This window comes from Hyperolius riggenbachi, chromosome 1 (assembly GCF_040937935.1).
Source record: "Hyperolius riggenbachi isolate aHypRig1 chromosome 1, aHypRig1.pri, whole genome shotgun sequence".
Taxonomy (NCBI): domain Eukaryota; kingdom Metazoa; phylum Chordata; class Amphibia; order Anura; family Hyperoliidae; genus Hyperolius; species Hyperolius riggenbachi.
The window spans coordinates 82982379-83009059 of NC_090646.1; the positions used below are offsets into that span (position 1 = coordinate 82982379).

The 26681-nt window shown below is 43.2% G+C and overlaps 1 protein-coding gene across 6 annotated transcripts in view; it reads left to right on the forward strand.

The window, feature by feature from the left end:
* FGFR3 (fibroblast growth factor receptor 3) overlaps positions 1 to 26681 on the forward strand; it is a 173072-nt gene that overhangs the window by 113159 nt on the left and 33232 nt on the right. For 3 of the 6 annotated variants that reach the window (XM_068275813.1, XM_068275822.1, XM_068275856.1), the window contains 6 exons: positions 8267 to 8390; positions 12271 to 12461; positions 17217 to 17367; positions 23012 to 23199; positions 25664 to 25812; positions 26406 to 26527. In XM_068275813.1, the coding sequence (XP_068131914.1) occupies positions 8267 to 8390; positions 12271 to 12461; positions 17217 to 17367; positions 23012 to 23199; positions 25664 to 25812; positions 26406 to 26527 (925 nt within the window). Of the gene's footprint in view, positions 1 to 8266; positions 8391 to 12270; positions 12462 to 17216; positions 17368 to 18409; positions 18555 to 23011; positions 23200 to 25663; positions 25813 to 26405; positions 26528 to 26681 lie in introns of all 6 variants that reach the window. The other 3 variants (XM_068275830.1, XM_068275839.1, XM_068275848.1) reach the window with 3 other exon arrangements.

Consider the following 26681-nt stretch of genomic DNA (forward strand, 5'->3'; position numbering starts at 1 on the left):
TTATTTTGTGTTACATTTTGAGCAGATTATGTACCATGGGGACGGAAACTTATCAGTGCAAGTTTTATTTCCAGTAGCTTTGCGGTATGGATTATATTTCTCAGACCCGCCACATTCCAAAGACTTTTACCCAGTTCTGTTAGAGCGCAACAATAAACCTTTTGCAATAATGCTTGTAATTGCGTTTTCAGTGACCAGGGGGGTCACCTGCGCCGCTGAGACGGTGATCAGGGGTGAGATCTGCACTAGACGAACGATTACAGTAATCTGTAACTAGATAATATGAAATTGCCAATATGGCGTTACCATGGCAACTGCCTGTGAAACGTCAAATGCATTTTTCCTTTCTTCCCCGGCGTTCCTGGTATGTTAAGTGAGGCAGACAGATCTACATATATAATCAGCCCAATCTGAGTCACCTTTTCTTCCATTAAGAATTTCATATGACTTCCAGCCTCTCCCTCCCCCTAGCCCCCCCCCCCCCCCTTCTGAGATTTTACAGAGATTTAATATTTAAATCCCCCCAGGAATCTCTGTTATGGTAAGTCGGTGTACATTAAATGACCCAGAAAGAGTGGCGGATTATCCTGTCCCAGACTCCGTGTCCGGGAACTGCAGAGTGCCAGCCGGAGCCAGTCTCCAAGGAGGGAGGCATGGGACCGATTCCCAAATGCCACTATTATGGAACCACACTGCCCGCCTCTGTGTTCGTAGAAGCTTACGGATAGGGGAATGACTCACAAACATCGCAACAATGTTGTACGCAGGAAGGTGTAATGAGGCATGAGTTGCATTGGCCACCCACCTCTAATATACACTTGGTAGTTATAATAGTACTTATTAATCTTGCACGGTGGTTGCAGCACAATAATCAGGATATCAGTTATGTGGCTGCTGATGCTGTATTTAGGATTTGTGAGCTGTTGTCAACCATTTCCTTGGTGCATCTACATTCAGTCATCACCTAACCCTAAAGGTGGCCACACACCATACAATTAAAAGATCCAATTTTTCACCAATTCGATAATTTCAATCGGTTGTCCCGAAAAATCAAGCACTTTTCTTGGTTTTCAATCGATACATCCGATCGAATTTCCCATTTTTTTTTTCTATTTTTGGAGATTGGACATGTTGGAAATTTCAGACTAACTTTATCAAGAATTGTATGGTGTGTGATGGATTGTCAGTTACTTAAAGGGGCACTATGGCGGGAAAAATTAAAATATTTGCAAACAGACTAATAAGAAGTACGTTTTTTCCAGAGTAAAATGAGCCATACATTACTTTTCTCCTATGTTGCTGTCACTTAAAGTAGGTAGTAGAAATCTGACAGAAGTGACAGGTTTTGGACTAGTCCATCTCTTCATAGGGGATTCTCAGCAAGGCTTTTATTCTTTATAAAGATATTCCCTAAAAAGGATTTAAGCAATGATGCTGGTCAGCTTCCCTGCTCGCTACACAGTTTTTTGGCAGTTGGACAGAGCAACTGCCTTTCACTAAGTGCATTTGGAAATAAATAAATCCCTGAGAATCCCCCCATGAAGAGATGGACTAGATCAAAACCTGTCGCTTCTGTCAGATTTCTACTGCCCACTATAAGTGACAGCAACATAGTAGAAAAGTAATTTATGGCTTATTTTACTCTGGAAAAAATGTAATTTATGTTTGCTCATATTTTACAATTTCTCGCCATAGTGCCCCTTTAATGTACCGTTCCAATCAATTTTTTTTCTGAGCTTTCAATTCTTTTATTTATGATTGGGGAAAAATTGAACATAGGTGTGTGGTATGCTGTGTGGCCACCTTAACCCTCTGGGCGATACAATTAGATCGCCCAGGAGGGGGCGCAGCACTTTTTTTTTAATTTTTTAAATCATGTAGCGAGCCCTGGGCTCGCTACATGATAGCCGCTGCACAGCAGCATCCCCCTATCCGAGTAAGCAGGAAATCCCGTTCAGAACGGGATTTCCTGCTGGGCTTCCCCGGTCGCCATGGCGACCGGGCGGGATGACGTCGTAGACGTCGTGACGTCAGAGGGAGTCCCGATCCACCCCTCAGCCTCTGGCCAGGCTGCGCAAGGGGTCGGCTGCGCGGCACGGCGGCGAGCGGCGGATCGGCGGCAATCGGAAGTTACACGCAGCTAGCAAAGTGCTAGCTGCGTGCAACAAAAAAGCTCGGGATTATCGCCCAGGAGGTTAACTAGCCCCATTTATGGTCGAATTCCTTTCCAGTGCCTAACCCTAACTTTCCTCTTTACTCTATGCCCTTCCTGATGTCCTCTTTTTTTAATGTTTATCCCTTCCTGGTGCCTGTCCATGATGTCCTCCCTTAGGGCCATTTCAGACAGACAGCTGCTGGCTCCCCTGCACATTGTTTACCGCTAGAATCCACCACCTCCCGCATTTAGATGACTGGCAGCATTCATTTCAATATGTAAACCATCCTTTGTGCAAGTGCCATGGATGGTTGAATTTTTTGGGGTTCTGCTTGTAGCTTCAAGCAACGGATCATTTGTGGTTCCGTATTCTCTAGAGCAGGCATGTCCAAAGTCTGGCCCTGGGGGCCAAACGTTGCCTGCTGAGCCTTTTACGGGAGCCCCCAAAGCTCTGTTCTGCTGTTGATGGCAACTGCTTTTGTGCTGGTTAGCGGGAAAGTATTTGACATTGACAAAATGAGTCACCCATGTGAATTCCCCTTAACTTTAAACCCTTCCTGGGGATTAACCCTAAAGTCTTCCATTAATGTTAAACCTTCCCGATGCCTAAACGTAATTGTACAGTTAACACCCTCCTTCCACCTAACTCTAACCCTTCACCTTATTGTTAGCCTTTTTCCATGTCCGTTTTTATATGTGCATCTGTTCCCAGTCCTTTTGCATTTATCCGATATTCAATATGTAGGCTCTGATAACTTCTGTTCCATTGCTCACTTCTGCATCAATTCCCGAGACAGGTGCCTATGGATAGTGCAGTAACGAAACTGTGCATCTCGTACCGTTTCCCCAAAGTTAAAACCTCCCCCGAAAGTATGCCCTAGCGGCAGTAAGGGGAAAAAGTATGGCAACTTGTGTTATTACTGGAGCGGATGGTCTCAGCAAGTGCAATTATTGGCCCAATAACAGAACTATGGTCCCGCCTGCGAGATCATCGGCTCCAGTAGAAACACTAGTTGCTGCACTTCTTCCCCATAGGCTGAAGCTGGGGCACACAGAAGCATGGAGCTGGGGGAAAGAAGAAGATGCAGGAGGACATGATCGGAGGACAGCGCAACATGGAGCTGGGGGTAAGAGGAGGATGCAGGGGGAGAGTGGAGGACACCGAGGACATAGAGGGGACATCAGGAGGACACTAACGGTACAAGGGGGGCACGGGCACACAAGGTGGATCCAGCAGAGGGACAGGCGGCACACTGGGAAGGGCAGGAGGACACACAGCACAGGAACTTGTGTGTTCATAGAAATATAAGACATCCTCTGAAAATAAGAACCTTAGCGCATATTTTGGAGTAAAAATTAATAGACACTGGCCTCAATTCACTAAGATCATGCTGGAAATAAGGCAAGAGAAAACTTACCACCAGGCATCGATCTTGCATTATTCAGGTGTGGAGATACATTTTCACAGTGAGAGAGTTATCTTATCACTTCAGTCCTTAAGTTACCTCCTCTGTAGTTATTTTTACATGCAGTTAATTCACAGGCTGTCTTTAACTTTAGAATTCTGTAGTTATTTTGTAAGCCCAATCTACACGATACGATTCTTTGTACGATTCTATTTACGATCCGATTAAATCAGACATGTCCGATCGGGATTCGATTCAATTTGCCTTTGTAAATCAATGGCAAATCGAATTGAATTGAATCCCGATCGGACATGTCAGATTTAATCAGATTGTAAATATAATCGTAATCGAATCGCACAAAGAATCGTATGGTGTAGACTGGGCTTATGGATTGAAATGTTAATTTTAGAGATCTCACCTTAACTTAAAGACAGAAGAGGTAACTTTAGGTTTGCCTGAGGTAAAATGTTTCCTGAATACTACATGCCTCATCACCATGGTGATAACTCTAGAAATGTTATTAAAGACAGGAGATCAGCTTAGTGAATTGAGGCCACTGTCTTATTTTAGGGGAAACACGACACCAGTAATATCGAGCACAGGGCAGCCACTGCTTATCGGTTACATTATCATGCACCTGTAGACTTCTCGTAAAAGTTGCCTATTTGGCTTCACATACTTCACTGAAGGTATCCTGGGAATATTTATTGTCTTCACAGTAGGATCATTCCCGTTGCTCTGAAATGATCTCATGGAGGGAATGTGTAAGAATGCCTTGCATGCCTGAGGTCAGAGGCATGTGCAGAGATTATGGGATGCTTCAGATGAGAGAGACCAATAAACACAACCCTTTAGAGCAAGGGATCAGAAGACGATGAGATAACATGACTGTAATCGCTGTAATCATACTTGTGTGTTTATAAAGATATGAAGCAGAACCTCCCAAGACAAATCATCCCTCCTTTACTCTCTTTCCTCCCTTGTGAGAGAGTTGCTCTGCTCAGGGCAAAGATCCTCCTCCATTCTGAATTCCCTCATATGCTATATAAACCTCCTAATAAATCGGTAAAGGTATACAGCTGCAGCATCAATGGCAAAGAGTACTAGTCTGTTGTTTAAGGCTAATTTCACACCAGGACGTTGCGTTAGAGGGGGCGTTAAGGTCGCATAACGTCCCCCTAACTCAACGCCTGGTGGTGCTGGATCTGGACGTCAGAGTGAGCCGCGTTGTGCAGCTCACTCTGGCGTCAGTGATGCCGTGATGCGCACTCTTGTGCGCATGCGGCATCACGTGGTCCCGCCGGCCAATCGCCGCACAGAGCGGCTGCTCCAGGAAGTAAACACTGCACGTCATAACATGCAGTGCATATAATTAGCCATGTGCCTGGCCGCTCTCCGCTCCTCCCCAACATTACTGAGCATGTGCAAGCAGTCTAACGCGGCTCAGCCGCGTCCAAAGTACTGCATGCAGTACGTTGCCTTGTGACGCAGCGTTACAATGTAACGCAACGTCCGCACTGTGAACAGCCCCATTGATTTTTCATTACTGTGCAGTGGGCTGCGTTACAGGCTGCTGTAACGTGCGCCTGTAACGTCCCACTGTGAAACCAGCCTAAAGAGGAGCTGTCAGCCATACTATCTCAGAAAAAAACACACATATATATGTAAGTAGATAAATACTTGCTCTACTTGCGTAACATATGTATTGCACTGTCCACATTTTGATTTTAGTGATTTCTCTATAGTAAAAAAAAAATCCTTCTTAGGATTCTACATTTTAACTGTGTCTAACTTGAAGCCAATCCTGATGTAATTTCCTCCCTTACACTCCTATGCCTGATTGTTTATGCATTGCCCACCCTCCTCCCAGTCTTCAGGCACTCCCACCCAGCTTTGCAATAGAAAGTGCATTGTCTCAGCATTAGAAATATTGGCCAATCAGAGAGGAATAGAGATGTGGGAGGGGAAAACAGGAGGGAAAGAGGCTTCAGCCAATCAGACTGTATTAGTTAAGTCTGAGAGTTAAGTAAAGAAGCAAAAAAAGACAACCCAGCATGCCCTGCAACTTCCTTTATGCGGCAATGTACCAAATAAGAGTCAGGTAAACTGGGGAATGATCATATATCAAGAAAAGTAATAGTGATTTTAACTTTTGGATTGCCTGGTTAGCATCCTTATTACTTCTTTACCAGATAAAATTAAAGAATTGATGTTTGATTTTATGCCCAACAGTTACACTTTAAAGAGCACTTGAAGGATGAGTGATCTGGAAGCTGACATATTTAATTTTAAAGAATGCACATTGTCTGACTATCTTCTTACTGATCCTCTGCCTCTAATACTTTTAGCCATAGACCCTGAACAAGCATGCAGCTGATCAGATGTTTCTGACAATATTAGCTGCATGCAAGGGCATAGCTAGCAACCATGGGGCCACATGGCAAAGTTTTGATATAAGTATTTAACATGGTTATCATTGTTATGCATATTGTATCATAATGTATTTGTTATTAATCCAGATTCTAATAACGCTCTTCATCTTCTTTCCTGCTAAGCAATAAAATAAACACATTTTAAAATAAGATCAGTATATTCAGATTAATATTAATTTTTTTTTTTTTTTTTTTGCTTTACAAAAACTTACTTTCTTTGTTTTTTTAATTTGTATGTTTATTCAATAGCAGATATATTTAATATGTATAGGTTGATAATATATGTAATATCTGGGCGTTCATTTTGTACCGATACTTTTAAAGCTGTAAACCACAAGAAAGGAGTGAATGATAATTACCTTACTGTTGTACAGCAGTCATAAAGTGAGATTTCAGTTCCATAGTTGAAATCGTGATTGGTGAGATGCAATTTATTTACAGCTTATTCAGCAAAGAAATGAACAGCGCTACTTAAAAACAGATGAGTGCTTACCTGCAAAAAAGTGCACACCCCACTCATGGGATTCAAATACACAATGAGCACACACATGACCTGTCTACCACTTGGAGGATGTTAGTTTCACTAACAATTTGCAATTGTTAGGTACTTGTCCCTCCCACTGTCGTAGAAGTCTTTCCTCCATGGGAGGGGACCTAACACTAACTAAAACCTACCTGTGCATATGCATAGCCTGGGCGCGCTACCAGTAAAATTAAGAATTGCGCAGAAAAAGTGGGATCAGCGCATCACCAGGCCGCCCCTGAATGGCCTCAGCTCAGAGATGCGCTGAGCCCCCCCAGGAACTACGAACGCACCTTGAACCAAACAGAGGCTCTGCATATACACCAAAGAAACACTAACAAGTGGGAGCAGCTGACCAGAATTAAATCAAACACAGCAAAGAAATGAACAGCGCTACTTAAAAACAGATGAGTGCTTACCTGCAAAAAAGTGCACACCCCACTCATGGGATTCAAATACACAATGAGCACACACATGACCTGTCTACCACTTGAAGGATGTTAGTTTCACTAACAATTTGCAATTGTTAGGTACTTGTCCCTCCCACTGTCGTAGAAGTCTTTCCTCCATGGGAGGGGACCTAACACTAACTAAAACCTACCTGTGCATATGCATAGCCTGGGCGCGCTACCAGTAAAATTAAGAATTGCGCAGAAAAAGTGGGATCAGCGCATCACCAGGCCGCCCCTGAATGGCCTCAGCTCAGAGATGCGCTGAGCCCCCCCAGGAACTACGAACGCACCTTGAACCAAACAGAGGCTCTGCATATACACCAAAGAAACACTAACAAGTGGGAGCAGCTGACCAGAATTAAATCAAACACAGCAAAGAAATGAACAGCGCTACTTAAAAACAGATGAGTGCTTACCTGCAAAAAAGTGCACACCCCACTCATGGGATTCAAATACACAATGAGCACACACATGACCTGTCTACCACTTGGAGGATGTTAGTTTCACTAACAATTTGCAATTGTTAGGTACTTGTCCCTCCCACTGTCGTAGAAGTCTTTCCTCCATGGGAGGGGACCTAACACTAACTAAAACCTACCTGTGCATATGCATAGCCTGGGCGCGCTACCAGTAAAATTAAGAATTGCGCAGAAAAAGTGGGATCAGCGCATCACCAGGCCGCCCCTGGAGGAAAGACTTCTACGACAGTGGGAGGGACAAGTACCTAACAATTGCAAATTGTTAGTGAAACTAACATCCTCCAAGTGGTAGACAGGTCATGTGTGTGCTCATTGTGTATTTGAATCCCATGAGTGGGGTGTGCACTTTTTTGCAGGTAAGCACTCATCTGTTTTTAAGTAGCGCTGTTCATTTCTTTGCTGTGTTTGATTTAATTCTGGTCAGCTGCTCCCACTTGTTAGTGTTTCTTTGGTGTATATGCAGAGCCTCTGTTTGGTTCAAGGTGCGTTCGTAGTTCCTGGGGGGGCTCAGCGCATCTCTGAGCTGAGGCCATTCAGGGGCGGCCTGGTGATGCGCTGATCCCACTTTTTCTGCGCAATTTACAGCTTATTGCAAGTTTGGCTGCAGTTTGTAAATAGATTGAAATTGGACTAATAGAAATGATCTGCATCTGCATTGGATTGGTCCAGGTTTGATGGGTATAGAAACTGCAGAAAAACTTATGGTACATTAGCTTGGGGAAAAAAATGCATTTCACTGATCACCCTCATTCGGTAGGAGTAGGTAAAGTACTTATCTATTGTGGCATCTATGTGATTTTGTTGTATGTGTTTCCACAGCTCCGCCATCTGCAGTGGAGCCTGGTGATGGAGACCGTGGTGCCATCCGATAAAGGCAACTATACCTGTGTGGTGGAGAACAAGTATGGGACCATTCGCCAGACTTTTCAGCTGGATGTCTTGGGTGAGTGTGGCCATCTTCTGGCTGCCAGACTGTACCAAAGTTGAAGAGCTGTTCCCAAATTGCCAACAAAGCATTCAAGGCTGGTGCCTAAGGCCTGGTGTGTCCAGGGACCTAAGATGCCATCTTTCTAAGCACCTGCCCTTACCTCACAACTAACCCTAGCCAGTCACTTATCCTCACAAGAACCCTTAAAGGGAAACTAAAGCCAGCGGTATGCGGAGGCTGCCATATTTATTTCCTTTTAAACCATACCGGTTGCCTGGCAGCCCTGCTGCTCATTCTGACATCAGTAGGGACTGAAAGGCACACCTGAAACAAGCATGCCGCTAATCCAGTCAGACTTCAGTCAGAGCACCTGATCTGCATGCTTTTTCAAGGTCTATGACTAAAAGTATTAGAAGCAGAAGATCCGATAGGCAACTAGTATTGTTTAAAATTAAATATGGCAGTCTCCTTATCCCTCTCCCTTCAAGTTCCCTTCAAGATGTAAATCACAAAATCTAGTGGTCTCCCAGAGCTGTGTCTGCAGTCAGCAGCAGAGTTTGCGTTATCTGTGTATTAACATTTTGTTTTACTGATGTCAAATAAAACGGATCTATAATGAGTGCGATTTCCGCAACAATCTGATCCAATATCGATCACACCAGTGCCACCACTAGATTCTGTAACGCTTCCCTAGCATTTTTGTGCAACTACCTGTTCAATATTCCATCAATAAAATAATCGCACATTACTAGTTAAGGGGAACTTAAAGAGACTCTGAAGTCTCTTAAAAATCCTTTTTTTTAATCCCAAAATATTGTTTCTAAACCGCTGCATCCCCGCTGCTGTACACATCTAAATCCCCCCTAACTCGCCGGGGGGGGGGGGGGGGGGGTCTGGGCAGCGCTTCCGTGAGAGGCAGAGTTATGAGCCGCAGCTCTGCCTCTCAGCGCGTCTGTCAGCCCGGATCGCCGCTTCTTCCCCTCCCCTCTCAGTCTTCCTTCACTGAGAGGGGCGGGGGAGAGGCGGAGATGCGCGCTGACAGACGCGTGTAGAGGCAGAGCTGCAGCCCATAGCTCTGCCTCACACAGAAGTGCACAGGGAAGCAAAATCCACGGCCAAGAAAGTTGTGGATTTTGCAGGGGAGAGGGAGGGTAAGTTTGGGGGGATTTAGATAGTGTACAGCAGCGGCGGGGATGCGGCGGTTTAGTTAGGGCTAATATGTTATACAATATTTTGGGATAAAATGATTTTTAAGAGACTTCAGTGTCTCTTTAAGCGAAAAGGGGAAAAAAAGAAATCAATACGTTGCAAAGTGAGAAGTTAAAAAAATAGAGGAGCAATCAAGAAATGATTGATATTCACCATGCAATTTGTTCATATTGTTTGATCCACAATAAGCCTTGCACATCATCATCTTTACTACTGGCAGACATGGGAAAGAAAACAAGCACCAACTGCAATTATCTGTAACCACACCCCCTAACAAGGCAATAGGCTAAAAAGTGTTTTTTTTATAGGTATACATATGTACAAAGGGAGATTTTGGTTGCTTGGCAGTTGGAATGGCTATTATTTCCCACAGTGCAACAAGGCTCCCACAGTGTGATGTCATGTCAGGACCTAGGTCCTGACATCACACTGTGGGAGGGGTTTCACCACAATATTGGCTATACAGACCCCCTGATGATCTATTTGAGAAAAGATAACGGTTTCTTGTTGGAAAGGGAGTATCAGCTACTGATTGAAATAAAGTTAAATCCTGGGTTACAGTTACTCTTCAAAATTTTCATAGGTTTTTGTTAGATCTTTGCATTGAATCTGTTAAAAATGCCAAGCACTGTTAGATTGCTGCACAGCATCCGTTATTTCTCAGTCTGGTTTGCATAAACTGTGGTTCTAATACATCCATCCTTAACTGTTACTTGGTAATGAGCCTTATTTCTCTTGGACGCTCATAAATTTTCATGGGCCTTTGTGAAAGCCAGCCTTGTTTGTGGCCCTTGAAGTAGTCCCATTGACGTGGTATGGCCATACAATACCTGGTTGGTTTGTTGTGCTGTTTATGGCCTTTCTGTGAAAGGTAGGGTGCGGAAATTGCCGTGCTGGCACAGGTATAATAGATATCCAAAAATCGACCCAAGCCTAGCTGACAGCGAACCTATTGGCAAAGTTTCCGGGCCTTCGCTTGGAGCGGAGTAGAAGCTGTTTAGAGGAGATGTTTGCGCACGAGTTTCAAAGGCCACAAAGTCTCCTGTGAAGAGCTGGTTTCAGAGGCCTGCAGATCTCACGTAGAACAACACTGACAAGAAGCTTTCATGTGGCTCCAGTAAGCGGTGCTGCCAAATGACTTGGCAAAAAATCTGCCTCACAAATAGCTTATTTTTAAAGCGGGGTACGGAGACAGTTTGATGTATGCAAAGGTAGAATTTAAAAAACTGGCTTTCAGGAAAACTGCATACCTGTCTGAGCACTATATTGTGCTTATTGATAGTGATACTAAGGGCCTTATTTAAAAATGGGGGTATGAACATTGTAAAAAAGCATTTCATTCATTATTTATTTTTCACTACACTTCCTCTTAAAGTGAACCTCCGGACTAAAAATCGACTCTGCAGCACTGAAAAGGCTTTGTGTTTCTTTAACAGTTTCACAGCATCAAAACTTTTTTTTCTATTATCCAAGCCTCATTTTTGGCTGCACAGAAGAAAACTGCCCGGGCTTTTTTCCCCTGATGCTGTGCAAAGCATGATGGGATTTCTGATGATGTTGTTCTCGTTCTGCTGTTTTGGTGCAAAATTTTTTTTTCTACATTTTGAATTTGACATTTGAAGCCTAGCGTGTGCAGCTGGGAGGGGTGATCAGGACACAGGACAGTTGGAACTGTGTCTCCTGCTCCTTGTCACCTCCTTTCAACCAAAAAGATGGCTGCCCCCATGACAAAGATGACAGCCCCCATGAATCACAAACATTTGCCTGTTCTTTTAAAACAGGGTGGGTAAGAGATTATATTCCCTATCTATTCTACTTAACATAACTAATGTAACTTAATGAGAGTATGTTTGTTTAGGCTGAAGTTCCCCTTTAAGGACAACTGTAGTGAGAGATATGTGGAGGCTATTAAACAATACCAGTTGCCTGGCAGCCCCGCTGATCTATTTGGCTGCAGTAGTGTTTGAATAATATCAGAAACAACCATGCAGCTAATCTTGTCAGATCTGACAATAATGTCAGAAATGCCTGATCTGCTGCATGATTGTTCAGGGTGTATGGCTAAATGTATTAGAGGCAGAGGATCATAAGGATAGCCAGGCAACTGGTATTGCTTAAAAGGAAATAAATATGGCAGCCTCCATTAAACCTCTCACTACAGTTGTCCTTTAAAGCAGCAGGGACAGCCATACTATCCCAGGAAAAAATATATATACTGGTATATAAATATAGTGAATTTTATATAGTAAATATAGAGGAAACAGGCATTTTCCATCTTTACTGCCTCTGACTGAAGCCAATCCTGATGTCACTTTCTCCCTTACTCTTTTTTTTTTTCTTCCCCCTTAGAAAATGCACTGTCATATCTAGCTTGCTTTGTAAACACATATGAGCACAGCATAAATCGTATTTCAGCAGCTTCACACTGAACTGTCCTCAGCCAGTCAGTGGTGCCACGATTGTGGTAGGGGAGAGAACAAGCTTCCCTCTCTTCTGCAATGTACAAAACAACCAAGCTGAATGAGATACGATTTATTAAAGCAGAAACATTTATGATTATTGTAATGCTTGCAATTGCAGGGTCAGGTTGTAGACTGCATAATAAGCACAGAGCAATGGGTAAATAGAATTTGATTTTAGGGCTGACAATCCTGCTTTAACATCACTCCACTTTTCTTTATTCCAGAGAGATCTTCCCATCGGCCCATCCTTCAGGCAGGGCTGCCCGCCAATAAGACCGTCATCGTGGGCAGCGACGTGGAGTTCCACTGTAAGGTTTATAGTGATGCTCAGCCTCACATTCAGTGGTTGAAGCACGTGGAGATTAATGGCAGCAAGTATGGCCAAGCCGGGGATCCTTACGTCTCCATCTTGAAGGTAAGGTGCTTCGTGCCTAGGCGGGTCTTACTGGACTGTTTACTGTGCTGAGTCATACAAAAAGAATGATTCTTTACTGTATTGCTCTATTTATTGTACCACAGTCTAATTTGTGATACAAAGTTCAGTGACGTACGGGGTGTGAGCAGGAAGTACGTCACTCGGTTACCACCGATACGCATGCCGCTACTCCGATCGCTCGTGCACACTTACCACGTCGCCATAGACTTTCATTGCTGCATAATCCATGCAAAAGGCACAGATCATGCTGCAACGCACTGCAGTTTGCGGCAGGCTTGCAAAGATTTCGCTACTTCTGTCAAACCACGTTGCATTAGTGCAGGTATGGGCAAACTTGGCCCTCCAGCTGTTAAGGAACTACAAGTCCCACAATGCATTGCAGGAGTCTGACAGCCACAGTCATGACTCATAAAGGCAAATGCATTGTGGGACTTGTAGTTCCGTAACAGCTGGAGGGCCAAGTTTGCCCATGCCTGCATTAGTGTGTAAGTCTCCATAGACATTGCATCTGCTGCAGGATCACTTTAATGGTGCTCTCTCTGCTAGAGGTGTTCATTTACTTTAAACAGGACCTGAAGTGAGGTTAAAAAAATGTATATACATAAAGAATACCTTAGCGCTATCTTACATTCAAAAAGGATGCCTAATGTGTGTATGGGGAGCTGTGCTGATCCTTAAAGCACCTCCCATGCCCTGGCGTCTCCATCTGTTCTACGTTAGTAATCCAATTCCTCTTCCTGGTCGGTGACCTTCGACCCGGACATACTGCACTGCGTATTTGCAGGATGTCTGTTAGGGCACCTTATAACTACGCTTCCTGGTGATGCCATATGACATAAGCGTGTTTACATGGTCATGCGCAGAATGTCCATGGAGGTCACCGACCGTCCCTACCAGGAAGAGGAGGAATTTGATTACCAGAGAACGGAGGGAGACGCCAGGGCACAGGAGATGCAGTGAGGATCCGCCCAGCTCCCCATACACACATTGGCGCTAATTTAAATTTAAAAAGGACGCCTAAGGTATCCTTTAACTTAGTAGTGGGCTGCACCTGGATGGTCCAGAGTCTTCCAGGATCTTCCTACAATGCACTGTTCTAGTGTAGGGTCCCTCTATACCTATATGACTCATGATGCCTGCCTAGTCAGAGTCCGCTCATTCACAGCTGGGTTGTTTTTGTTTTTTTGGGTTTTTTTTTTTTTTTTTTTACTACGTTTGCTTTTAGTTTTCCAGCCAAAGGAGCAGCTTTATAGCAGAAAACTTTTTTTTTTTTCCAGTCATCAATATAGTTTAGCTGTTCCTCTCATGACAGGTTTACGTTACCATAGCGGTGTCATGCACAGAATCTGGTCAGTGTGCACCCATTTGGCCGCGCTCTGATTTAGCGGCTGCTCAGGACGACGCCTCCTCTGTTGTGGAGAGGGCCGTTACATTTTGTTACGTAAGGCGAGAGATGCAGTCTGAGGTTTCTTCAGAGCATAAAACTATCATGAATGATAAAATGACTTTTGTGCTGGAAAATCTTACCCTGAAATTTATGCGGGCCAAGTCAGCCGTGAGCTCAGACAGGCCGCTGATATTTTCTTTCTGAATGCTGTTTGTAAATCGTGATAATTGAAACCGCATTCTCTCGCTAAACCTTTTTCCTGATGAACTGTCTGCAGAGCGTGTGAGACAAAATCGGAGTGTTTTGTCCTTGGATCCTGACTAGAGGGGACCGGAGAAGCCAAAAGCTGAGAGCTAAAGCAGAGTCAACCACATTTAAAAATACTTAATTTTTTTTTAAGTATTTTATATAGCGCCGACATCTTCTACAGCACTTTACAGAGTACATAGTCATGTCACTAACTGTCTCTCAAGGGAGCTCACACACTGATTGGACTAAGAATAGTTGACATTTCCCTAGGTTGCCCCAAAAAGAAATGTGCTTTCATATTAAAGGGAACTCGAGGTGAGATGGATATGGAGGCTGCCATATTTATTTATTTTTAAACCGTACCAGTTGCCTGGCAGCCCTGATCCTTTGACTCTATATGTTTTAGCCATGGACCCTGAACAAGCATGCAGCAGATCAGGTACTCTGACTCAGCTGACTCAGGTTTTAATGGATTAGCCATATGCTTTTGACCACCCAGGCGCTACTTATGCCAGAAGATCAACAGGGCTGCCAGGCAACTGGCATAGTTTACAAGGAAATAAATATGGAAGCCTCCATATCACTCTTATCTTGGGTTCCCTTTAAGTTATTGAGTTGGGGGCCTGTCCTTGTTTGTAATACATTCCTATTAAAGTGGACCTGAACTCTTGCACAGGACAGAAGGAAAACACAGAGAAATGTACCCTGTATGTATTTAGAGAGCTTAGCCTGTCCAATTCCCCCTCACCTGTGACTAATCACCACTGTAATTTGATCTCGAAGCTATATAAGCTCAGGAAACTCACCTACTAGGGCAGGGCAGCTAATTTGTAAACACGATATTAACCCTATGTTTGCTTCCATGAAAGCAGGAAGTGGACACACTGCAGATGTATTACAGGATTTGTATCATCTGTAACAAAGAACTGTTTTCCTTTAAAGGTTATTATGCTGTTGCTTATCGTTTAGAGCAGAGAGGAATTTATGAGTTCGGTCCAGTTTAAGTTCAGATCTATTACTACCCCCATTGTGTAGTAAATACAATCATCTCCAAGTTGGATGAGATGATGATTACAGTTCTGATTCTGTAATCACCCCTTGCTTGTCATGTGTGAAGATGGTCAGCAAGTATCTAAAATGTATGGCTTGCCTGCAAATTCTATGAAGATTAGGATTGAGCCAATCAAATGCACTTTCTGTTCTTTTTGGATTGGCCTAATTTCAAGCTGCATCGAATCTGAAAATAACATTTGCTTGGAAGTTGAAATTATTGGCATCTCATTGATTACCTCTAGTAAAGGTGGTCATACACTGGTCGATCTGCCATCAGATTTTACCAACAGGTACATCCCTCTCTGATCGAATCTGATCAGAGAGGGATCGTATGGTCACCTTTACTGCAAACAGATTGTGAATCGATTTCAGCCTGAAACCGATCACAATCTGTGGAGCTGCCGTTGCTGCCGCCCCCCCTGCATACATTACCTGCTCCGGCCAGCGCGAGTCCCCTGATCTCTGCTGTCTTCTTCTCCGCTCCGGGCTCCAGACCATTCCTGCAGCTACTGAACTTCCTGTCCAGGGGAAGTTTAAGCAGTAGAGGGCGCTCTACTGTTTAAACTTCCTGCTGGGACAGGAAGTTCTGTGTAGCTGCAGGAACGGTCCGGAGTGGAGAAGAAGACAGCAGAGATCAGGGGACTCGCGCCGGCCGGAGCAGGTAATGTATACCCGCTGTATTGCGACGGTCGTCGGGCATTTGAACGCCGCTATCGACGCACTCCCGACCCGCCGGCGTTCGAGAAACATCTTCTGCACGGACGGATCGACTGGAATCAATGGGAACGATCGATTTCGGACGGAAATTAATCGTTCTGTCAGCGGTGTGCGCGGCGATTTCACAGCCGATTTGATCACTGTGATCGGATCGGCTCTATATCGGCGGGAAAATCGTTAGGTGTATGGGCCCCTTAAGAGACTGCGAAAGATTGCTGCCTGTTCTGCTCCTGTCATGACTCTATATTATGTTATGAGTTTTACAGAGCCTATTATAAGCTTGTTCTGCACACGTGTATAAATATTTCTAATACGTAGAGTTCACCCAGATTAGGATGCACTGCAAATGACTTTTTCCTATGTCGCTGTCTCATACACTCAGTTGTAATAATCCAACATGTTTTGAACTTGTCCAACTCCTCATGGGGGATTCTCAATATCTCCTTTATTCTATACAAGAGCACTCCCTGAAAAGGATCTGTATAAAGATGCCAGCCAGCCGCTCTACTCTTTTGCAAACTATTTTGACAGTTGGATAAACTGCTGTTCAGTAATTGCTTTGGAAAATATAGAAAAAACTGAGAATCCCACATGAGGAGATGGGCTAGTCCAAAACCCTGTCAAATTGTTACTACCTACTATAAATGACAGGAACATAGGAGAAAAGTAAATAGTGCATTCTACTCTGGGTGAAATCTCATTTGTATGTTCACATGTATACTAAGTTTTACTATTTTTCCTGATAGTGGTCCTTTAACCACCTGGAAAACCATTTAATAGGATCCTGGTTGTCCTTTTCATTGCAATAAGAGTTCTAACCGTTAATAGTACTGCCAGCTGAATCCACTCTAGAGATGAACTGTGCCCTTGGTGGGCTCTCTTGGAACAAGGACGACTTAGAGTGGACCTGAACTCTTGCCCAGAACACAAGGCAAACAGAGAGAAATGCACCTTCTGTGTTTTTTAGAGAGAAGAGCCTGTCTAATCCTCCCTCATCTTCAAGTAATCACAAGTGTAATTTGATCTCTCAGCTGTGTCAGCACAGAAATTCGTCAGTCCTCAGCAGACACAGCTAATATGTAAACACAGGATGTTAACACTTTGTATGTTTCACTTAAAGCAGAAAGTAGACACACTGCAGATCTATTGCCGTAACAAAGAAATGTTTTGCTTTTAAGGTTATTATGCCGTTGCTTATATTTTAGAGCAGAGAAGGAAGTTCTAAGTTCAGGTCTGCTTTAAGTATTGCATTTCTCTCTTAGCCAATGATAAGAAAAGTGGTAATACAGTGAAATCCCGAAATCTGAGTGTTTTGTCTGATCCTGCAGACATGGATAATCAATAAGACAGAAGCTGATGTTAGCCTATATCTGCACAATGTGACAGCCAGCAATGAAGGGGAGTATATTTGTAGAGCCAACAATTTCATAGGCACAGCGGAAGTATCATTTTGGCTCAACATTCAGGATACAACAGCAGGTAAACCATAGACTCTGAACGAAGCCCGCCTCCGGAACGCTGATGTCCTACAAACTCTTGGGGGTCTTTGGTATCTGTTGCTGGATAACTTGACATCTCTGCTGCCATTTGGTGTCTCTGGCTCTTCAAGGTCCAAGGGCTTTTGAAGAGGCTGCCATGAAAAAAATATCTACAACCAGCACACTCTAGGTTTAACAAATATATCGTAATTTCACATGGAGTCTGTTATTAGGATCTCATAGATCCTTGTATGCTGTCTGCAAGCAAAGGTGTGGCGGCCCATAGCAACCAGTCACGTCTTCCTTCCAAAGCTCTGATTTTGGTTGCCACCTCTCAGTTCTACATATTTATGTGAGACCCATGAAATGTACATGGCCACTTCCTCTCTGACAGAGCTTAGTAAGTAAAAAGTGAAGGAAATCCCATGTAATGATGTGGGCAGTAACCTTTCGGTTACATACGTAAAAATTAAACCTGAGTTTGGTTGCTTTGAACAACCTTCCGGCCGCCAATCTCTGCTTTAAATGCAGCCTCCAGTAATATCCTGTGACATCACTCCGGGATGCTGTTTTCAAAATGGCTGCCTTGTTGTTGACAGGAAGCTGATACAAACAGCTCTGTCCACAGGAGATTGTTGTAACAAATCTTCAGACTTCATTAATTGATGAGCAGTTATCTCTGATCTCCTCACTCACACCTGAGACACCATGAGGGAGCTTAAATTGTGATCTAATTTCAGATTATCTCAGGCTCCTCCCATAATAATGAAGTATGCTGTGTTGTGGGTCAGTTTTTCATATTGGTTGCGCTTGCATGCCACATGAGGTGAAAAACAGCTTAGATAGCTTGGTGAAGGTTTCTGGCATCTTTGTTTCCTCTTACAGGTGAAGAACTTTATCTGCTTTGTGTCCATGTGTCCCGTTACAGGATTGTGGTTTCTTCTCATTAAATTGTATTTGTTATTCTTTTTCTCCATCTCCTCCTGTGTGCCTTGTTTCCTGGGCTTCATTTTTTACTGTCATTTCTTCCATTCTTTTTTTAGCCTACGGGCACTTACTCCTCGGATAAGGATTTAGAGGTTCTGGTGTTGCGCAATGTGTCTTTTGAGGACGCTGGGGAGTATACCTGTCTGGCTGGGAATTCTATTGGCTATTCACATCATACTGCTTGGCTGACCGTTCTACCAGGTATTCCTTCCTGCTTCTTTTCGGTGATGCTTTCCATGTACCTAAGAAATGCCAAACAAGAGTCTACAGTCGTCTAGAAAGCTGCCTTCAGCCTGTTTACGTAGGAAATTCAACATGGCTGGTTTAGTGTCCTCAGCTTGAGTTTCGTCAGTGGTTAATGTGATATCGCTGATTACTCCCTACCTCAATAAGCTGCAAAGAACCTGCAGTCCTTGTGACTTGCACTGATATGCTGGGCAACTTGGCTCAGTGAAAAGAATAGCTACCTTTCTGTGAGTTGTAACTTGCCTTCTGAACATAATCTGTTGGGTAAAGCTAGTTACGGACATACAATAGTGATCAGATGTGTAGGCTTAATGGACTGCTCTCTCTCGAAGTAGCTAGGTAGTGTACTAGTTTTGATGTAAATTACAAGCTTTTGACCAGGTTTCAAATCCAGGCTCAAGCCAGTACGTAAAACAGCAAGGAGTTTTGGACAAGGCTCCCTAATGATCCTGTTCACCTATGGAGAGCGCCCTAAGTGGCTGCAACTCTGCAGCGCTTTGAGTCCGCCAGGAGAAAAGAACAATATAACCGTTATATGTCTTGTCCAGCAAGGAACAGGGACACTTAATATTCTTACCAAACAAATTAGGATATCTCTAGCCTTAATTCACTTGGAAACTGATATGGGCCCATTTGTAGTAAAGCTTTGTTTTTTTTTAAATATCATCTAGGAGAAAACTCAGGAGAAAAAGTTAATTGAGTATAGGTCAACTTTTCTTCATTCGACAGTTTCCAGGTGTGCTGGTTACATTGTGGTTCACTGACGCTCCTAGATCCTTGGGAGTTTTGTGCCGGGTACACCTTGTCTGCTCTCGTTATGTAACCGATTTGTTTAGCCACTATTTAGTCAATAGATTGTCCACTGAGAGTACACAATGGTGGGTTATCTTCCCCTTCAATTTTTCCTGCAATACTGGTAGAATTGGATGGATAAGTTGGACAAGTGTCAGCTAAGTGTATAGAAAAGTAGACTACCAATTTTCAATAGTGCAACATAAATGGCTCGACCAAAATTCATGACCAACATTGGCCTAGTTTCAGGCTACCCACAACACCGATTTTGCATTCACTTCTAAATTATTACCATCCCTGGTTCTGATTTTTTTTTTTTTTTTTTTTTTTTTTTTTTTTTTTTAGTAAAGTTTTGAGTATAAAGGACCATAGTAGACGGGGTAAGCTGTACCACATCAGTGAGCGATCACCTACCAAAGTGCTTTGGTTCACTTCCAGAAGCATCTTTAATAGGGATGCTCAGTGGGGTGCTAATAAATCCAAATTGATAGAGATTTTATGCAGATTACGTTTCCATTAACGCTGAATGATTGGCATATCTCTGACAGTCCCCAAACATTAGCAAGGGACTTTGAGTTTGGCATTTCTGTACATAAGTTCTCATTGATTAATTTTGATTCTTGAATGACGTAAGTATGAAATGAATTATATCTGCTCTTACTATTGCCCTGGTGGTGGTGGACAGTTCCTACAATCAAAAGCTTTTGGTTGCCCTCATCTTGTGCCTCTCTGTTTTCTCAATGCTCTCACTTTGCCTTTTTTTTTCTTTGTGTTGTGTATTTTTACAAGTACCGTATGCTTTTTATGTCACAGTATGTCTGTATGCGGTATCTTATTATGCATTAAACTGTGTCAATTTTGTATGATTATTGTACTTATAGATGCATTAACAGGAGTTAAAGGACAACTGAAGTGAGAGGGATATGGAGGCTGCCATATTTATTTCCTTTTAAACAATACCAGTTACCTGGCAGTCCTGCTTATCTATTTGTGAAAAGAGAACCGAGAGTCCAATATAGTGTAATAAGTCAAGGCAGTTGATATAAGAAAGAGTAAAATGTATACTCACAAACCAGGGTTACCTCCAGGCAACCACTGTATAGGCAGGTGAGGAAATGAACCTGTCCTCACTCAGGATTAAGAAGTCGCTCTCTGTAGACGTGAAGAAAAAAGGGGTATTCCCCTCCACCAAGGGTGGATGTATAACGTTTTGCAATACTGCTGATCTATTTGGCTGCAGTAGTGTCAGAATAATGTTGGGAATACAAAATCAGTTTTTTCGTCACTTCTATTCAAATTGATCAAAAAAACGATCGAAAATCAGATCGGACCTGACGGAAATTATCTATCGAGCCATCTATCTGTTGAAAAAACTCATTGCTTATTCCCAGCATTACACCAGAAACAAGCATGCAGCTAATCTTGTCAGATTTGACACTAATATCAGAAACACCTGATGTGCTGCATGCTTGTTCAGGGTCTATGGCTGAAAGTATTAGACAGAGAATCAGCAGGATAGCCAAGCAACTAGTATTGCTTAAAAGGAAGTAAATATGGCAGCCTCCATATTCCTCTTGCTTCAGTTGTCCTTTAAATGTTATATCTTATATGCAGGTATTGATGATGCAGTCTCCTTGCTTTATCCCTCTTTAATTAGCTGCGTGCTTAACCTTCTATATACACAAACTGATCCTGGATTGCAATGTTTAATGAAGCCAGAATATAAAGTATGTAATTAGGTGGCAAGTTAATTTCTTAGTGTAATTGGCTAATTAAACACAAACGAAGATCTTTAAATGAATTTGAAATAACGTGTTGCAGGAGTTTTCCTTTTTGAGCTCACTTATTACTGACATTTTCACACATCTGCAGCCCATTACCCATTCAGGGATTAGTATTCTGTTGCTTTTACTTGAAGCCCTCGTCAGGATCATTATATTATTGTTTGATAACGCTTTTAAAACAGTGTACAATAAAAAAATATGGCTAGGCTGTCAGTTACTTAGGAGTTGTTGCCACAAGGACTGTGGAGTCGGCACAAAAGTCATCCGACTCCTCCGTATGAAACCACCGACTCAGGTACTCAAAATTACTCAGACTCCTCGACTCCTTAGTCTAATACTTTAAACACAAATTACTGGAGTGCGCTACCCCCTACCCAATGTCCAAGTTCCTACTATAAGAAGTCTCAATTAACACGTCCTCCACTCAGAAACGTCCAATTTCCAGATGCTCCGGAAGATTCACCCGTGGCGGGCAGATTCACATATACCCAAAAGAAAAAACAAAGAGACAAAAGAAAATCATAGTGCGATCCGTCTAACCAATATCAAACAAGGACCATCACCCTATGGGGCCCTGATTGAGCAGCTTCTTTTATGGGGTCACCTCTGTGTCTGCAACTTTTAGCCAACAAGTGGCACGCTCACCTTGCTGTCAGGCTGCCCAGCCCTAGAGACAGCAACTGCGCTTTGGAGAGTTAGCCGACTTCTTTCCAGAGATAATGGTACATCCAATATCAAATGAAACAATAAAATGCCATCATCGTGCAAGCATGCTTGTAACACAACTGAATTGTCATGAGAATTATACTCTATTGATCTCCTGCTCACCCTTTTCTACTGCTGCCCACAGTCAGACAGCTGTCCACGCTTTATGGGTGTGCAGTCCTAGACACAGTCTTCCCAATCTGATCCACCTTCACAATTTCATATCAGAATCTCAGGCATCACAGGCATCATCTACGAACTAAAAGGCTTCCAATAGTGTAAGATCCACGATTTATTTGTATTAAAACAAGAGTTGTACTCACAAACATCCAAGTAAAATGCGCATATAAGTTTAAAACGATCAGAGGACGTCTCCTCCTGCTGCTGGTCGCTTCCCTTCCAGGCTCCGCCCTACGCGTTACATTCTACGACTCATCAGGGGCTATGGAAGGGAAGCGGAGCCTGGAAGGGAAGCGACCAGCAGCAGGAGGAGATGTCCCCAGATTGTTTTAAACTTATATGCGCATTTTACTTGGATGTTTGAGAGTACAACACATTTCATTAACCTCGTACTAGAGGTTACTGTGATCCATCTGAAATGCTGAGCGTCAAGATCTTCTTCAGTTTGTGTATTCATTGCAGTGAGCGAGTTGTCTTGTGCACAACACTCATCTCAGTTGTACCAAGGTCTGCTGGGTAAGTGCGTTAACCTAGTGACAAGGCTGGTCCTGTGACTGCCATGTGTGCTTTTTGCTGTTGCCACGCTGAATAAAATTTTGTTTAAGCTGCAGTGAGCTCATGACAAGATTTTTTTCAGATAGTTATGACTGTTTATTGCCATCAAGCAGATGATGATGATGATGCAGTTGCCTACTGCTTCCAACGCACATATACACATACCCCTTTATTTAGGCATTCCCTGAGGCCCACCTGTACCACCTCAGTGGAAACGGACTCTTGGGTCAGCGACAGGGAGCCACCCCAGCAATTCTCTACTTCCTGTTCCCCTCACCATTGACCTTCATTTGAGTGTCCCGCTTCATCTATTATAAAGAAGAGAATGTGAGAACTGTGTGCAAATTTTACATCTGTGCTGTGTATTTGAATGCTGCAATTTGTTTCACCCAACAGAGCCCCTTGTGAAAGTGGAGGCCACAGCTTCCAGCTCAGCCAGCGTCCTGATTGTGGTAACCGTGGCCTTCGTCTTTATCCTGGTGATCATCATCAGCTTTGTCATCTACCGACTAAAAACTCCTTCCAAGAAGGCCATGAGCACACCCACTGTGCAAAAGGTCTCCAAATTCCCACTCAAGCGACAGGTAACAGAAAGTAGATACAAGATTACTTTCCCTCTTCTTTCCAACTTTTCTCTTGCCGGTTAATTCTTCCCTGGAATTTGCCCTCTAATAGATTCTTCTCCTTTTTTCGCTAATCTTCTCTGTTGATTCCTTACAGACGTTTATGGCATTCATAAAATATAAAAAATAGGGATATGGGGGTGGGGCTATGACCCAGCCTAGAGCCTATTTTCCATTGATAAGGGGCACTTCCAAGGCGGAAGAAGCCACCACCAAAGAAGTTATATAGGGATACTAGATAGTATCTCATTATTATCAAATATTGGGATATTTTGGGAGGTAAATATGAAATGAAGAGTTTTTCTAAGATGTTTCCAGACACAGTTCACCCTTGTCAGTTATAGAAAAATTATGATTTTGGTAAAGAGCTCTACCATTTCCATTCAATATAGTCCTTACCACTAGAGGTCACCGTTTGTTTAAGCATTTTCTCATCCACTACCCCATCTAACCAAGAGTTGGTCTCCCAACATTGACCTCTAATGGTTGGAGGGAATGGGAGCAGACCCAGACCAGCAGTGCTATTATATGGAACACTGGGGAAGTTAAACGCAGTGCACTAGGTAGTGACAATTTCCTGTGAGGAGAATGGGTATGATTGGTCAACCGTGATGCTGCTTCATTTTAGATGTGTCCACTGTATGGGTTTTTACTGTGCCAGATTGACTATTTTTCACTTTATCTAATACTTTTACCTACAGTATATTACTCCTGTGAGCATATCGCTAAATCTGCACAGCTGATAAAGCCCAAAGACAAGTTTGATAAGCACTGTCTTAACTAGGATACTTAAATTTTTTTTCAAAAACTTACCTCACTAGGTACAATAGTACAATATTTTAGTATCCAGTACCTAATTTTGTTCTTCACAGGAAAGGCGCACTTAACATAGTGCTTCAGCCAGGCTCCTAACTTTTCACCAGTCCAGCCCTCTCCTTTCTTACCTAGCTATGTATGTTTTCCTCTTTTCTTTCCTGTTACTTCCCTCAGCACTAATAAGTCTCCTCTCCATTGCAATGCTGCAAGTTAGAGATGATCCTTCAAATGCAAATAACTCTGACTTGCAAGCAAATTGTATGCACCTTGGAATTGAGTCAATCTGCTGCAATTCGGCTGTTAGAGGCTTGACAACATCACTGTCTATGAAATGATGTAATGATCTCTATGGTATTGTAATTTCCTGTATTCTCCCTGTTTTCCTCTCTGTTCTAAGTAAGCTGCATTTCCAGTCCTGTTTCTTGATAGCCGTGCGCTTGATCTCCTCCAGTCCTGTTTCCTGGTAGCAGCGCATTGGTCTCCTCCCATCCCATTTCCTGGCAGCGGTGCATTGGTCTCCTCCCATCCCATTTCCTGGCAGCAGTACATTGGTCTCCTCCCATCCCGTTTCCTGGCAGCAGTACATTGGTCTCCTCCCATCCCGTTTCCTGGCAGCAGTACATTGGTCTCCTCCCTTCCCATTTCATGGAGGCGGTGCCTGATTCCCACTTTTGGGACAGCAGGTTGCAGTGGGCTGCTTATGAGCAGGCCCATATCCCGGTGCTCAGGAAATACTATACTGTTATTTTTATTTTATCTTTGCTGCCTTTATCTTTCTTCAAAGTGCATGATTGTTCCTTTGTTGACATTTCAACCTGTTCCTTTTTGCAGTGTGTGTTTGTGGTATTTATCACGAAGGTCTCTTGGCTTTCTCTCTGTCTTCTCTCTCAAAGATTTATGACGTAGCTCTTCAAACTTAATGTGCTCCTAACTCAGTCGGGTTTTTCTCCTTTATGAGCACAACGAGACTCCTGAGCAGGGTAGCGTTTCATACGTTCAGATGCCATTATGGTACACGATGGGAGAACATATGTTGCAATGTGTTTGTCTTCCCGGTAACCTTGGAGGTGCGCAATTCCCCGAACATGCTGCGGTGCTCATTAGAATGATAGTAATGACATTTAAATGTATTCCCAGCCAGGGAAGAAATGCTGATGAGTTTATGCAATTTACATTTAGATGGTAGCGAGTTGCCTGCAAAAAAATAAAATAAAACACAATCCTTACACCCTTTCCTGCCCAATAGTGGCCTACATGCAGTTGGCTGATGGTGTAATGGTTAAGGGCTCTGCCTCTGACACAGGAGACCTGGGTTCGAATCTCGTCTCTGCCTGTTCAGTAAGCAAGCACTAATTCAGTAGGAGACCTTTGGCAAGTCTCCCTTACACTGCTACTGCCAATAGAGCGCGCCCTAGTGGCTGCTGCTCTGCTCTGGCGCTTTGAGTCCGCAAGGAGAAAAGCGCAATATAAATGTTATTTGTCTTCTCTTGTCTTTGCCTACATAAACTCCCTCCAGCTTCACATTCCTACTTCTCTTTTAATGTCTTAGTTTGATAATCTTGTACGTGCAACAGTCAACAACAACACACCTTTATTTCGTTTATTTAAGCAGGTGTCTCTGGAGTCCAACTCTTCAATGAATTCCAACACCCCGCTGGTGAGAATTACCCACTTGTCCTCCACCGATGGCACCATGTTGGCCAATGTCTCTGAACTCGGGCTGCCTGCTGATCCCAAGTGGGAACTGTCGAGGAGTCGGTGAGTGTAACCCTTCAGCAGCCATAGTCTAATAGTGAACCAAGCTCTATTTTTAGCACCCAGGGCATCTCAATAGCACATTTAAAAGTGCATGCCAATAATGTATCTCATTAATAAAAAATAAAGAAAACTTCAATTTTACCTCCTTTCCTCAGGAGGTGCAGGTCAAAGGACACTGCTTCGAGGCGCTCAGAAGTCACAGATGACTTAACATTGTCCCCTGGATAAGTAATGGGCAACTAAAAGGGGAGGCGGAACATGGCAGCTCCTATAGCTATTTGAAACTAGGAAAAAATAAGTAGTCCTTGGTTCCCTTTAATAGAAATGGAGTTACTACAATGGTGAAAAAATAAGTTTGGGCTCTCTGGGAAATGCACTAGATGTCAGATTTTTCTGTCTTGTTTTCTATGAACGTTTGGCCTGGATCTTACGGGATGATGATGATTACTTCTGAACAAATCAGCAATGCAGTTAAATGATTGTTGTCTAAGAAATTGCATCTGATCATGTGATTATGCCTAACCTGTCCAATAAGATGCATGCTTGGGTTGACAAGTAATTACGGTACTTACGGGCTTTATCCTGTCTTATAGGTTGACTTTAGGAAAGCCATTGGGTGAAGGTTGCTTTGGCCAAGTGGTGATGGCGGAAGCTATCGGTATTGATAAGGATAAGCCAAATAAAGCCATAACTGTAGCAGTGAAGATGTTAAAAGGTAAGTCTTGCGGAGCGTCCTAAGAATCTGTAAAGATATTTGTGGTAGAGAAGTTGTTCCCTTCAAAGCATTACCTCCAACAGCTGCAGATCCTTCTGTTTGATTTTATGATCGGCTGTATTAGCTGCAGCTGCTTCCAGTCACCAAACAGTAA